General features: G+C 47.6%; 1 protein-coding gene across 1 annotated transcript; it reads right to left on the bottom strand.

Annotated features, from left to right (window-relative positions):
• Positions 1-355: 355 nt before the first annotated feature.
• On the bottom strand, positions 356-14,974 carry LOC144230733 (integrator complex subunit 6-like). The gene is made up of 5 exons (XM_077763071.1): positions 14,901-14,974; positions 3,550-3,730; positions 1,664-1,786; positions 1,178-1,271; positions 356-807 (listed from the first exon to the last, which is right to left on the bottom strand). Exons 2-5 carry the CDS (start codon positions 3,725-3,727, stop codon positions 711-713), a joined length of 492 nt encoding a protein of 163 aa, XP_077619197.1. The 5' UTR covers positions 3,728-3,730; positions 14,901-14,974; the 3' UTR covers positions 356-710.
• Between the last annotated feature and the right edge of the window lie 250 nt (positions 14,975-15,224).

The raw sequence follows: 15,224 nt of genomic DNA, 5'->3' as shown, positions 1-15,224 counted from the left end.
GCACGTTGGTGATTCAAGTCAAAGGAAATTATAACAACTCAGTTCAGGCAGGACATGTACTGGTCGGTTCTGTGTGTAATCGAGGTGTGAATCATCCCTCAGGTGGAGTCAGAGGACCAGGTGAACGGCTATTTCAGGCCAAACGAAGATGAAATGTCTAGTAGAGAAGACAGTTCTGAATGCCAGCTACAGGCCTGGGACCCGCTGAGGAACTAGGATGGAGTGTAACCTGATGGCCTAAGGGGGTTCCCCCCTTCAGGGGGAAAAGAACACACACACATACAACACATTGGTCATTGAAACAAAATATCTAGTGCAAATGCTCAGCTTTTTTTTTTCAATTTTTAATGCTTTATTTATTTCTGAGAGAGAGACAGCGAGAGCAGGGGAAGGTCAGAGAGAGAGGGAGATACAGAATCTGAAGCAGGCTCCAGGCTCTGAGCTAGCTGTCAACAGAGCCCGATGTGGTGCTTGAACCCACTAGCCGTGAGATCATTGCCTGAGCTGAGGCCGGATGCTTAACCAACAGAGCCACCCACGTGCCCCAACTTACAGAAACTTATTACATTAAAGTTCTAACTTTGTTTCTTGACCTCAAGAAAACAATTTTCTTACAAAACGCATGCGAGGAGGTATCAACAACATGGGGTTCCATTCTTAGGAAGGCAATTGCTCCTGGTTTCTCAATGATCATTTCAATAATGGGATTATCAATTTGAGTTGGGATTATCTTCATTGAGAAGGTGGCCAGATTCTAGTTTTTCTAGTAACTTCTTAAGGTGGCTTATTAAGTCCTGTCTTTTAAATCTGAAAATAAAGAAACAAGATATTAACCAAAAGACATCCAAGAACCCATAATTTGGGAGGCTTTGGGGAGACAGAAAGAGAAGCATCCAATCTACATGGGAATAGAAAATGGACCCACGTTGTAAGGGGTTCAGCAAATTCAAGGAGTGTCAGTTCAAGGTCCGTGTCCACCTCAAACTGTGTTGTGAACAGAAGTTTCCCTCAGCTTGGAAGAATGAGTGAGGCTCAGAGAATATCCATCTAAGAAGTCCAGAGATAGCATAAACTCTGAGTGAGGACCAGGGTTTGAGAAACACATGGCAGTCCCCCCTCCCCCCAACACAGCACTGGGCCCTGCTGTGAAATGTACTAAAGAGTTTCTCACACTCACCTCGCTGCTTCCTTCATGGCATATAAGATCATTTTTTTCTGCACTTCTGGAGGCCCTTGCACTCCTTCAAGCAATTTGAAGATCCTATCATACTCTGAAGATATTAAAAAAAAAAACCTGTCAGTATGTCCGAGTATAAAGAGGATGTAGAAGTCAATCTTGGTGTATTGATGCCTCAGCAATCATTCAAGCCCTACAATGTGAGGGAGGACATGTGCCTTACATGCTCACATCCAGACACCCGGACATCTACCAGTGGAAGGTTGACACACAACAACCAATGGAAAAATAGAAAGGAACCCCCCCCCCAAAAAAAAAGGTGTCCTGGGATATTTCAGTAAAAATACAGAGGCACAATTCCAAATGGGAAAACCCAATTCTGGCAAAGGATGAGTCTCAAGGGGGCTGTGGAATCTCGTTCAAATCATAGAATAAGAAAGACTTACTGTGGTTTGTTTCATGGATAGAAATTCTCGTTGTACTTACTTCGTCCAAACTGTCGAATCTCCCTCTTTAACTGATCTCTTATTTCGATACTGATTTCCATCGGTATGGGCAGTTTATCTGGCACTTCTCCCAGCACAGACATCGCTGTGGCCTTGGGGTTATCTGTAGAGACAGAGCTGGTAATGACTCCTGCCACCAACGCATTCCTACCAGGTTTGTGACTCCGCCCACCTTTGCTGAGAATGGTAAGGACATGAGACAAAGAATCCTATTGGTTGGTGTGGAGTACCATCTCCTGCCACAGTCACAGGCTCTGGGGGGATGGATTTTGACCAGAAGCCCTCAGTGTGGATCGGCCACTGTCCCTCACCTCCCCGCGGATACTGTGAGCGACAGGTGCATCTGGAAACCAAATGTAATGTGGGGCTGCGATGACAGGCAGGTCCACAACCCCGCACGGACATGCACGTGCTCCGCAGTCTCTAACGGTTTTTGACCTATCAGAAGGATGCACCTGATACATGTATGTGACCTGAGAACTTGACCTCAGGAAAACTAACACAACAGAGAAGCCTCCTATAATCCTGGCACTATGCATACATACAGAAACACACCTGGACAGTTTGTTTAATAAAGAATTTTACCAAACATTCACAGAGCCCTGGCGCTCATCATTTCATGTCTCCTTGACGCCCTCTGCAAGCTGAAAGGCTGAATGCGTCACTCGCGGCAGCGGGCCTGACACCGGCACCGCACCTCTACCACTCGCAGTCAGTACCGGTCCTGCTCATCAGTCTTTTCTGTCTCTGACATGAGTGTTTCTGTCCTCCACGTCTGACACCTCTACTTCATTCCCTCATGCTCCTCTGTGCCAGGCACCATGCCAACCTAGCGATCAGGAGTGAACACAGCAGGAAGGATTCCTGTCCTTGTGGAATGTATAGTCACCAGGGAAATTCAGTTGGTACATGTGGGAGCGCCTGGGTGGCTCCGTTGATTAAGTGTATAACTTCAGCTCAGGTCATGATCTCACTGTTCACGCGTTCCAGCCCTGCATCAGGCTCTCTGCTAAAAACGTGGTATATATAAAGTGAGCAATGGAAATTATACAGTTAGAATTTGATTAGGAAGGAAGACATCAGGGATGTGACCGACAGCAGGAGGGGGAGCCTCCAGGACCATGTGGTCGGGCAGGGCCCTCTGACGAGTTGACCCCTGAGCAGATGGGGGGCCCGTGCATGTGAGGAGGAGGACTTCCGGCTGCCGTGAGGGTCAGTGCAGGGCCCCTAGGAGGGGACGAGCCGGGGCCATGGAGAAAGGACAGAGGCAGAGAGAGCAAGGAGGACCCCCTCCCCCCAGAGGACGCGTGCAGGAGAGGATGGCAGGACCGGGTCCTGCGGAGCGCGTAGACCAGCGTCGGGAGCTCCGATTCTGTTCTGAGCGCTCGGGGGAGTGGATGGCGGGCTTCAGGGTGGACGTGGCATGAAGGGATTTCCGTGCGCACAGGGTCACTCTGGCTGTGGGGCGGTGATGGGTCAGGAGGGTCACGTGGGAGGGCAGGCTGTGAGCTCAGAAGCTAGTGCAGCGAGCGGCCTGCTGAGTGAGGAGGTGTGCGGCATGAGGGACATCCTGATGGTGGGATCTAGGAAGGAGTAGGGTATTAACAGGAGACACAAAAATCAGAACAAAGAATGAAGGAAAAGGAATATTCAGGGGAAGGAAACCAGTAGAGTGCGGAGTTTGGGAATCTGGGAATATTTCCACGAAGGAGAGAGTGAACATGGGTACCCAATGTGGCCGAGAAATTAAGGGCAGCGTCACCCAAAGCTGGTGCCCTCAAGGGGAACTGCTCCAGTGGCGGGGAGGAGCCAGGAGCCAGGCTGTACTGGGGCAGGAAAGGAAGTGGGGGGGACAGGCATCCTCACCACCTTCCAAGGTCACAGCTGAGCCCCTGGGCTGGGATGCTCCCTCTCCTTCCGGTATCACTGACAACATTGCCATAGTCAGCCTTCTCTTACGTGGAGGAGGAGTCACGGATTCTGCATGACCTTTCATTTGGTTCTCAGGCCCAAAAACAGACTCTTCTGCTTTATCGGTCATCATTTCCTGAGAAGGTGCAAAAAATATGTTCCATTAATGACAAAAATGCAACCTTCCCACACAGTTTGGAGGGTCCTCAAAGAGTTAAAAATAAAACTTCCAAATGATCCAGCAACTTCAGTACTAGGTATCTACCCAAAGGATACAAGACTACTGATTCCAAGGGCCTCATGCAACTGAATGACAATAGCAGTGCTAACGATGATAGCCATGTGTTAGGATCCCCTCCCTAAGAAAAGAAAAAAAACCTCTAGGCAACCTGGCTGTTTGCGTTACGTGACAACATCCCTCATGACCTTGTAACATGAGACCACTTAATCAGACTGCATGTTTGTGTGTGATACCATATATGGGAGACAAAGAAGTAAAAAATACATAAAAAGCTACATCGAGGGGCTCAGTTCTTTCGGTAACAATCGAATTGAGCGGTGCTGGCATGAATAAAGTTGCTTCCTGGAAAGAAAATCCTTGATGTTACAACTCTCTGTGCAAGAATCCTGCTACGTTACTTGGCAGCTCGCATCCGTGATTTAGAGATGGTGTGTTTTCACCTCCTTTGCCACCGGAGATAACGATCCTCGGAGCCGAGAGGTGGCCTCCCCTGGCACCAGCAGACCGCTTCATCAGCAGGAGATTAGCCCTCATGGCGTGCCAGGCAAGGGCCCATGTGCGCTAATGGAACCTGTGAGGCCCAGGAACCAGCTCAGGGAGCGCCCGTCAGAGTGGTAAGAACCCAGGTCTGTTTCGGCAGACCTGCCCCTAAGAGGCAGAAGGGGAGCCTGATCACCTCTCAGACGTGTACTAGTAATTCCACAAGGGACGAGGAATGAAGCTGCAACTCTAAGGTGCTGGGTGGCAAGTTGAAGTTGCCTTATAACTGCGTATGGGGACATGTCTCTCATTCATTTTTTGTGTCAATGACTATGATAATTAGAGCCAACTGTCTCTGGTTGTTCTACCTCAGAACAGGGACTTTAAGGAACAATCCCAAGCAGCTGCTGAAACTCCTTTTGTTTTGGGGAAATTCCCTGTCTTCTCTGGACTGCCACGCACTGCCTAATTCCTGGTGGAAAACAAAACAAAAGAAACCTAGAGTCCGCTCCTGTGTCTGAGCTGACAAGATTTAAGGCTGGGAATTCTCTTGGTCCGCCTTCTGCCGGCCCTTCGCTGCCTTTCCTTCCCCCCATCCGGTCCGGTTTCTGCACCACCTGGTGGGCGGCCTGCACAACTGGCTCCTCAATGCCTCAGGCGCCGTCAGCTCCTCCTACCGCCCTGGATGTCCGGGAGCGAAGACCACCGCGCCAGATTTCCCCGCTAATATTCCAGGTAAAAAGTAACCATGGGAAACAAACTGTCTTATGTGGACTCAAGTAAAATGCATTCAATGTTCAAGCTAATTTAGATTTGTTGGTTTGAGATAGACCATGTTTATCAACGTTAAAAAAAATTAGTCTGCCTAGAGTTGCTGAAAGTCTATTTGACCTTCTTTAGCTCGTGTTATCTCTGTTCCAGTTTGTTAACAAAAGGGTGACTTAAACTGATGGTTAATTTTGTCTGTCTCAAAGTTTTCATGGATAATTGTTAAGATAGCTTTCAAAGTGTTTTGTAACCTAAAACATTAAGGTTTTGCTTGCATGATAATTTGAGATTGAATTCATTGGCTATCTAACGAGATAAGAGCCTAAAGCACCATTTACTAGATGTAGGTCTGTGCTTTTTAAGTTGTTGCAAAAAAAACTAAGGATTTTTGGGACTGTTGAAAAACATGCTTTGTGCTGAATGGATTCATAAGTTTGCCATCTAGAAAACATTCTGATGTAACATAGAGTTCACAATTGGTTATTACTTAGTTTTCACCGGAGACTAAGGTTTCTAAGAGTTAAAATTCTGCTCCATGTAGTTAAAACAGATAAAAATGAGAAAAGCAACTCTGTATGTAGAAAAGTAGTAGATATAAAAGAAAGCTGTAAGAAAAGAAAATATATTTTTGTTAAAGGTAAAAGAAAATAATTTTGTCCTAAGTGAGACTGGTTAATTGGAGAGAAACGGCTTGGGACAAAATCTAAATGCGAAGAAAAGTTGTAGAAGCTTCGTGAAAGATAACCTTTAAAAAAGAAGTTTATGTGTGGTCAGGACAGACTAAGGTTAAAATAAATGGTATTTAAAAGTACACAGGGTTAAGATTAAAATGCCTCCTCCTTCCATCCAAAGGCTGGGAAAATGATGGTGATGTCCTTGGTGCCGGCCTCCAAATCGTCCACACTTGTGTTGTTCCTGTTTAGCAGAGGAATGGATACCTCTGCCATATGAGGGATGGATGATATATGAAGGGCTTTTACTAAGATACATTGGAGCAATTTTACTAAACTTAGCCCATTGTATGCCAAACATGGACATCCACATGGCTAAAACTTATTTATGTGGGTGTTGTTGAAAAAGGCAGGGGAATAGACCTTCACTTTGCCCTTTAACTCCCTCCCTCAATGGCCAATGACCAATAGGTAAGTAACTGTTGGGCCAAAATAAAATTAGTGCTTCCTATGACAACCAGGCAAGTCTTGCTTGGTCACAATCCATACCCCCAACGTCCTACAAGTGGGAAACGTAGGAGTAAGAAAAAAACAGGAAAGACTAGGTCAGCTCTCAGAGGTAAAGTCAATCAAGCCTAGGTAAAAATTACTACTCCCAGCACCTCAGGAGACCGAGAGAGCTTTTGGCTGCCAGTTGCGTAGCCAGCCAAAACACGGGGCCCAGGAGATGAGGTTTCTCCTGGCCAGCTATGGGAAATTGAGATAAGTGACATCTTTCTTCCTTTTTCCTATAGATGGGTAATTCCCCAACCAAGGCCATTACTCCTTTCGAATGCATTTGATTCATTTTCTTTGCCGAATGGCTTGGCCCCAGTACAAATTGGGAGAGGGAACCTGGCCTCCAGAGGGAAATATCAATGACAATACTATCTACAATTGGACTTGTTTTGAAAATGTGAAGGGACATGGGGAAAAGTCTCCTATGTGCATTGCTTTTGAGACTTAAGAAAAAAATACAAGACATGTGTAAGCAATGTAAGGTGGATTCAAATTTAATGGCACCCCTTTCTAAGCTCCAGCAATCAGGAGGAGAAACAATTAAGGGCCTGGATCCTGGATCCAAAACAGACCTAGAGGAAGGAGGAAGGGAAGTCTTCCATCTCAACCTCCTCCTCCTCAGGTCCTCAATCTATATTTTACAAAAACATAATTCTACTCCCTGCTACCCACCTTATCCAGGCCCTCCCTGTAATGTAACAGGCATATTTCCCTTAAAAGAAGCTAGAATGCCAGAAGCAAAAAACCCTTTACACAATGAAGTTTAAGACAGATAAAAGGAGATCTAGATACATTTTCTGATCGGATAAATATATAAAGGCTTTTCAGAATATTACATATATTTTTGAGTTGTCCTGGAAAGATATAATGCTTTTGTCAAATCAGACTTTTAATGAGACAGATGTTTTTAAAAAAAAAACAAAACAGTTAAGGAAATCTAAGAGTTAGCCCTTAAATTCTGCTAAATCAGCCACTATTTCACAAACACAAAATGGGACCCCGATTACCTTCCTGGAGAGGTTGAGGGAGGCTCTCATTAAATATATGGCTATCCCCCCTGACACCCTTAAGGCTGAGATGATTTTAAAGGACAAATCTGACACTCAATCAGCCCTTGATATTCAGAGAAAATGCAAAAATTGGCTGTTGACCTTGAAGGGACCTTGCAGGAGCTCCTTGGCAGGAGCTGCCAATTGGGTAGATTACAAACAAAACAGAAAAGGAAGATTTAGAAAACCATTCGAGGCCTTAGTTGTAACCTTATGGACTATGTCAGACCAGACTTCCCGAGGTCCTGGCACCAAGTGCCATTCATATGGCCATTCAGAGCACTAAAATGAGAACATCCTCAGAGGAGACAAGCAAAATGAAAACCCCATAAGCCATGCCCCTGATATGGAAACAATCACTGGAGCTCTGAATGCCCTTGGGGACTTCTCTTGGTGAGGGCTCAGATAACCCATGTCCCTGGAAGGGACTGACCAGGGCCTGGGGCTCTGCACGGTGGCGCCCCTAAACCGACGGTCTATCAGAAACTCAGAGCCTCGGGTAACTCTAAATATAGAAGGAAAACTGGTTGATTGCCCCCTTGACACCAGAGCTCCCTTTTCTGTCCTCCTTCCCATTCCAGGCCAACCATCTAAACACAGCGTGATGATCAGAGGCATTTCCGCAAAGCTTCTAACTAAATTTTTCTCTCAGCCCCTGGGATGTATTTGGGGTGTTGCACATGAATTTAGCCTCAGCCCTTCCATCTTGACCCAGAGTTTACCTTCTGGGCCTGCACTCCGAGGGCTGCGTGACTATCCTCAGGTGCAAGGAAAAAACAAACAAGAAGACAAAGGTTAATGTTCCCTATTAATGGTTATTTATGACACAGTTTGCATACTTTGTCCTTGAGATAATGGCTATTCCCTTGAAACTCCCCAAAACCCTAAACCGTGCCTGCAAACGAACGAATGTTTTCCTACATACCAGGATAAGGGCTGCTCTCTTTACCACTTTGTAGCCTTTCTGCAGTAACCGCTCAGTTCTGCTTCTCCACTGCTTACTTGCCTGCTTGCTCATTATAAAAAGCCCTAAGTCCTTGAACTCGGGGCCGCACACTTAGAGTTCTGTGTTAACTCTGTGCGGTCCTGGCCGGTAATAAAGACTCGCTTAATTCGGCTTCGGTGGTCTCGGTTGGTCTCTGTGTCTCTCGGCATAACAGGGGAAACCTAATTTTTTCTCATTCTTTCCTGATAATGCCAGAGAGCCTTATTCCCTGGCTAGAAAGGGACATTATAACTAAACTAGAGACTATGGTGGTACTAACTCAGGACAGATAAACAATATGTGAGCTTTTGAAAATTACTGGCTATTGTAGGCTATCAAAACCAGGGCTCAGGAAAATAGTTTGCTGCTATATCAATTATTAAAGGAAACTCAATCCCACCTACTCTCCCCCCGCCAACAAAAAAATAAGTAAATAAACTGGGGTCTGACTCCTAGACACTATCTCTGGCCCTTGGAGAGGTTACAAACAGAGCAGGGCAATTACAGTTACCAAGCTCACAGAGCTAAAAGGTTATTAAAACACAGCATCAGACCTTTCATTTAGGGAGGGACAAAACTTAACAAATGGCCCAAAGGATGTTTACTGGAAAAAACCATTTGTCAAGGACAGTTCTGCAAGTGGTATCAGCCTGCAAAGTATGTCATAGAAACAATACTTTCAACCACAAACTGGCTCTCCCAGACAATCAAGGAACTGGAGGCTATCCAGAAAATTCTAACAGTTAGGGTTCACTCATATGCCAAGGTCAAAGAGATTCCAACATATGTGGGTATGGGTTAATACGTTTACTCATTGGGTAAAGGCCTTCCCCGACAAGACAGAAAAGGCACAAAAAGTAATAAAAATTCTGCTTTATAAAATAACCCCCAGGTTTGGCTTACCTAAACATTTACAAAGTAATACTGGTAAATGGCTGCCTTGCCTCTTTCTCTAGCAGAACTCTTGGCTCTTGAAAAAGTTTTACACCTCAAAATAAAGCACACTGTCTGCTTATACTCAGCAAAACTCTAAATAACACCTCACAAGCATGGCCGCCTCACCCCTGCCAGCCTTCCTGTAGAACCATACTGTGAGCCACTAGACCGACCCTTGGGTAGACTCTAACTGCTGTACCCCTACACCATCCCTTATCAGCTTGAAGAAGTCAGAACAGTCTTCCTGCCTGTTCCCCAACAGCAGTTACAAGCCCCATTCCAGGGGAGAAATAAGTAGGGAAAGGGTTCACATCAGGCAGGGAGAGATAAGGGACCTTCAGGGAAAGACTGGAGCTGCAGGTGGGAAATAAAGAGGCAGATGGAGTTCCCTTATAAAATCCTTTATTTTGGGGCACCCTCCTCCCATTATCAAGGGCATAAGAGGGGGGATTCTAAATGAGATAGGCAATCTAACCCTAAGACAACAGACGTGGGCCCTTGGCTCTACCCTAACCACCTTACACCACTGGGTCAGGGAGCGATCACCTGTGAATCTGACCAGATACGCCCACCACTTTAAATCAAGAGATGCAATACGGATAAAAGAGTGGAATGTCACCCCCTAATACCCCTCTGGAAGGGCCCATTCACGGTCATTTTGTCCACCCCTACTGCAGTCAAGGTAACTGAAGTAGGTCCCCGGATTCACTACAGCAGAGTGAAGCCGGCTTCTCGAATCTGGGAGCGCGTTCCTGATTCCATCAACGCCGTGCAAGCTGACCACACGGAAGGAGCAGTATGCAATTCCAGAGGCTCCGGGAGACTGCAGCCCTGCTTGAGTCACCCTGGAAGCTGACAATCGATGCCCGGCAGAAGCTTGAGGAATCGACGGTCTGGTGAAACTAAAGGCTGTCCTTATTTTCTATGTTTCCTTACTGTGGTGCACTGTCACACCTTATTTCGCACTATTATTGTGATTCTTGCTCTGCACTTTGCCATAAGATTGGGTGAGGCCGCCCTGGCCGGCTGAAAATGTGGTGAGAAGATTCTGTTAACACTCCCCTTCCCTTTGTGGATAGGATACTTTGTTGGTACCAACATGGGGAAACAATGGCCATAAGAGACTAGAAAGTTAGATTCCCACAAATCTTACAGGAAAACAAAATACCCCAGTCCTACTACCGGGGTTTGGCTTCTCAAAAGTTCAATTATTGGGAAAAACTGTCTTGCCTAGTGGGGAAAAAGTTCATCGTCATCTCCGTTAAAAACTTAACATGCCTAGGCCAAAGCTTTTATAACTCAACTGCCTGGAAAACCCAATGGTGGGGGACCCTAGACCACCTTGAGCCAGATCCCAACCCCTTGCCTAACGTCTCATCTCTGAGGGACCTGGGACAATGTCAACACAGCTATGAAATGGTGGGTCCCAGATGGACTGTACTAGAGCTGTGACCAGACAGCCTATCTAAACCTCTAAACCAAGGGGATGCACTTTGACCCTAAATAGAGGGATCTGAGCATCAAAGGGGGGAATGTGGTAGGGTCCCCTCTCTAAGGAAAGAAAAAAACCTCAAGGCAACCTTGCTATATATGTATGTGACAACATCCCTCACGACCTTGTAACGTGAGAGCACTTAATCAGACTCGTGTGTGTGTTACCATATATGGGAGACAAAGAAGTAATAAATATATAAAAACCTACACCACGTGGTGTTTGGGGCTCAGTTCTTTGGGTACGAACCCAACTGAGCAGTGCCGGCATAAATAAAGTTTCTTCCTGGAAAGAAAAGCCTCAGCGTCACGACTCTGTGTGCAAGAATCCTACTACAGCCAAATTCTGGAAAGATTCAAATGTCCATGCCTTGATGCATGGATTAAGAAGAGGTGGTATATGTGTACAATGGAATATTCCTCAACCATCAAAAATAATGAAATCTTGCCATTTGCAATGACATGGACAGAGCTAGAGTGTGTTATGTTAAGCAAAATAAGTCAGTCATAGAAAGACAAATACCATATGATTTCACTTCTGTGTGGAATTTAAGAAAAAAAAACAAACCAGAACGACATGGGGGTGGGGAAGAGGGGCAAGCCAGAAAACAACCCTAACCATAGAGAACAAACTGAGGGTTCCTGGAGGGGAGGTGGGCAGAGAGATGAGTTAGATGGGTGATGGGGATTGAGGATGGCACCTGTTGTAATGAGCACTGGGTGTTCTATGTAAGTGATGGATCACTAAATTCTACATGGGAAACAAATATACACTGTTTGTTAACTAACTGGAATTTAAATAAACACTTGAAAACAAAATGCAGCCATTGCAAAACCACATTGTACATATGTGTATACAACCTGCATCTGCATCATTAATACGAGTTTTCTCAGGGGCCAAGGTTCACCATGCCCCCACACACACTCTGTTCTCAAGAGCCCCAGCCTCATTGCTATCCAGACTATGGGGAAAATGGAGGAAGTTATTATGTAAGTGTAGTCCAAGGGCAAACATTGTACATGATGAATTAGATTGCCAGCCGAATGTGAACTCCTCAACCAGAGACAAATGAACACATGATTACCTCACTGATGAAGCAGAAACCATTCTGTGTCCACCCTTTCAGGGGAAATAAGTCCATTTCCTTTCCCAGTTTGATTTAAACAACATTAGCAGTATTAACGGAGATTTGCAGAATGCGCCTTGTAGAGAGTGAGGGGACAGGAGGTGGAAATCTTTAATCCACGTATTTCCAATGGCACAGAGTTCAAATATGTCCATCTAGGAGCCCTATGATAAGGCACTTTTCAATGTCACTCATAGACACATGGGACTTATCAGTATGACAGACCAGCTAAAAGGTCTACTTAATCAAAGGTGACCCCCAAATTTGCCCCACCATATTAGAACGAACTCGTGATCAATACCTTTTCTAAGCATGGACAGTTCCCATTAAGGCGACGTGCAAAAGGGGAAAATTATTTTCATGCAGCATTTCCTACATCCAGGGATGCTCTATTTTGTACTGACTCCATCTCCCACACAGCCTGTTGGTTTCCAACACTGGACACTCCAGCGGGTGAAATAACAAACAGACCCTCATACATGGAGGACAAGGAGAGACTGAAGAAACAGGCTGACCCCTCCGAATTGGTAGGTATCAGGTGTAATAAGCAAGGAAATTTACATAGCACGCTTGCCTTTGACTGGCAGGAGGTGAGATCACCCCATTCACCCACCAGACCCTTCAGAGTTTATATCAAAACCTCAAGCGGGTTCAGTCACATAGGTGCATGTAGCCCAGCAATCACAAACTCTCTATGACCTCCTCCAGCACTCCACCCCTCGACACCAGCTATTACAATCCTGTATGTTTATTCTTCTACCAAGTGCACTGAGTCGACAGCCAGGGGCTTCTTTGCCAAGCAGGCGGCTCATTTGGTGGCTTTCTTGCTACACCAAGATTAGGACTGGTACCTTTGCTGGAGCTAGGAGTGGCCCACTGTAGATAGGTCTTTGCATCAGGTGCTCATTCTGTAAACAGACACCACAGGAGCCACAGAAGTCCAAGATCAAAAAGGTCGAAAAGACAAATAAAGACAGAGCTTGTATGAGAAGTTCTTCCCCTTGTGCAAGTATTCCACTTGTGGCCTGACCCGTAGCTGTTCGTGTGGCTACAGCTTCAGGCACTTGACCTAGCTGGGCGTACCACATGCGTCGTCAGGGAAGGCAGCACTGTCAGGCGCAAGGAGACAAACTGGGGGCCGGACGTGCCAGAGAAGGCCCCCCACCTTCACCCTGCAGGGGTGGTGCCTTTCACAGGCCCAGCTCGCAGCAAGGCAATGGGATCCCAGTGGAGATTGAGCACTTGCCCTCGCTCACACATGTGAAATGTAACACGCATCCTGCGAGATGTCCCATTGTGAATTCCAGCAGATAACACCTCTCCCAGGCCTGATGACGCTCAGCGGCCTTGGTGGCATAGCACATAGATCCTCCATGAGAGTCGGGGCAATGGCTGCCTCCCCCTCCCAAGACTTCCATTCCTTTATGATGCTGGGTGTCTCATTAGGGTCCCCAGTCTGGTGTATGGGGTAACACATGGGCCGTACTAGTTGCTCATTGAAATATATCAAAGCCTGGGACAGTACTTTAGTCCACCAGACCAAGGTGGTTTTACCTGTCAACAATTTAATCTTTAATATCCCAGGCTTCATCTCAACCAAACTGCTGCCCACAGGCCACAGGGGAGATGGAAACTCCATTCCAGGTCATGGTCATCTGCCTTGTCTTGCATATCGTGACCCTTAAACTGTGACCCCGGTCACTATTTGACAAGGGCATCTGTGCTCAGTCCTCGGTCTCTGCGATTCCCTAATAATGGTGGCCTGGTTGGCCCTACTTGGGGAGGCTTGCATTAGGCCAGGTGTTTGTCCGCACTCTGCAGGGCATATGTAGAGCCCACACTGGGAAGGAGGGGGTCCATGTAATCAACTTCTCACCCATTCGGAACTCGGGTGGATGGCCCCAGATTCCTTTGGCAGTAGCCCTGGGTTTTGCTTAGAATACACAAGACATGCTGTTGGTGCCATAACCAAGTGGCTGCATTTTCAAGGCCCATTCTGCCTGGTGCTGTGGTGCAGCCCCCCCCCCCTTCCCGTACAGGAAATCTGCTGTCTCTGCGAAGGGTCGTTGCTCGGGGTTCAGCTTCCCATTGGACATGCCTGGGGGTCGTCCCTTGAGATCAGGCCAACTGTCAACACAAAGGGTTCTGGGCCCCTGGGTCAAGAATGCCACCACCCTGTATCCCACGGCCACAGTCACCACACGTGGATGCCTGCCCGGGCCTTGTCAGTGAGTTCGGAGGGCATATGAGCTCTCTTCAAGCCTTTTACCAACTGTGCTTCCACGACCTGGGGCTGCACTGCTGAGTCTGATTTCCTGTGTCTCAGGGGTCGGAGAGCACAGGGCACACATCCACGTCCTCACCCATCACTAGTGCCGCCTCCCAGGGGCCTCCCGCTCAGCGGTCCATCAGCTTTGTCCCAGTCCCCAGACCAGAATCCGCGGCCGGCCTGTGCCTCCTAACTTTGCAAAATGGCGCGCGAAGTCTCCAACATGCCGTCTTGCTGTCCGGCCCTGTCTGCCACCCCCAGGCCGCGGAGCAGTGCACTGGGGCACTCTTCTTCCTCCCTTGTTCCCAAGCTGTGGCCTGCTGCTGGGCACGGGTGGCCGCCGACATGGCCACAGCAGAGGCCGGCCTGCTGCACAGCCGTGGTGTATGTCCCTGTCCCGGTGACCCGGTGCAGCTCCCCCCACAAGGGCATCAGCCCGGCCGGCGCCCTCGGGATGTCCCCATCCCCATGCAGGGGTCCCCAAGCACCTGACGGACGTTCCCACCTCCCCACACAGAGGTCGATGGCCAACCCTGGGCTTCCCCAAGGACGCCTCCTTCGCCAGACCCACTTCTCTGGTCTCCTGGCCCCCTGGCCCCCTGTCAGTTCTCTCCAGAGCTTCTGGGGGAGCTCAGTCCCTGGCCCCTTGAAGGGAGGCCTGGCAGAGACTGGGAAGAGACAGGCCACTCCCCGTGGGTCGTGGCAGGTTTAATAAGCAAGGGATTACATACCCGGCTGCCCTTGGGAGTTCCAAGACTTGCTCCGCTCTGCTCGCCAGAACCTTTACAGTTTCTATGGGATTTAACCCCGGACACCGGCCAGATGGGCCCAGCGCCCCCTTGTACTCAGGCTGCAACCTTGAAACAGTTCCTAGGGTGGAGCGAACTTATATTTCAAGCATAAGGGAGGGGGTGAGGGGCCTCCTATGGCCTGGGGCCAGCTTCGGGTCAACGGGAGGTCGCGTTCTCATCGGAAAGCCTTCAACAAAGGCATAAATCTGGCAAAAACTAGGGACAAGGTAAGGAAGGGAAGATATGGGGGTTGGGAGGAATCAG

Source organism: Crocuta crocuta, unplaced genomic scaffold, assembly GCF_008692635.1.
Source record: "Crocuta crocuta isolate KB4526 unplaced genomic scaffold, BGI_CrCroc_1.0 scaffold2225, whole genome shotgun sequence".
NCBI lineage: Eukaryota > Metazoa > Chordata > Mammalia > Carnivora > Hyaenidae > Crocuta > Crocuta crocuta.
Note: the sequence above shows the minus strand (reverse complement) of the source record. Positions and strands in the feature narration are given on the sequence as shown.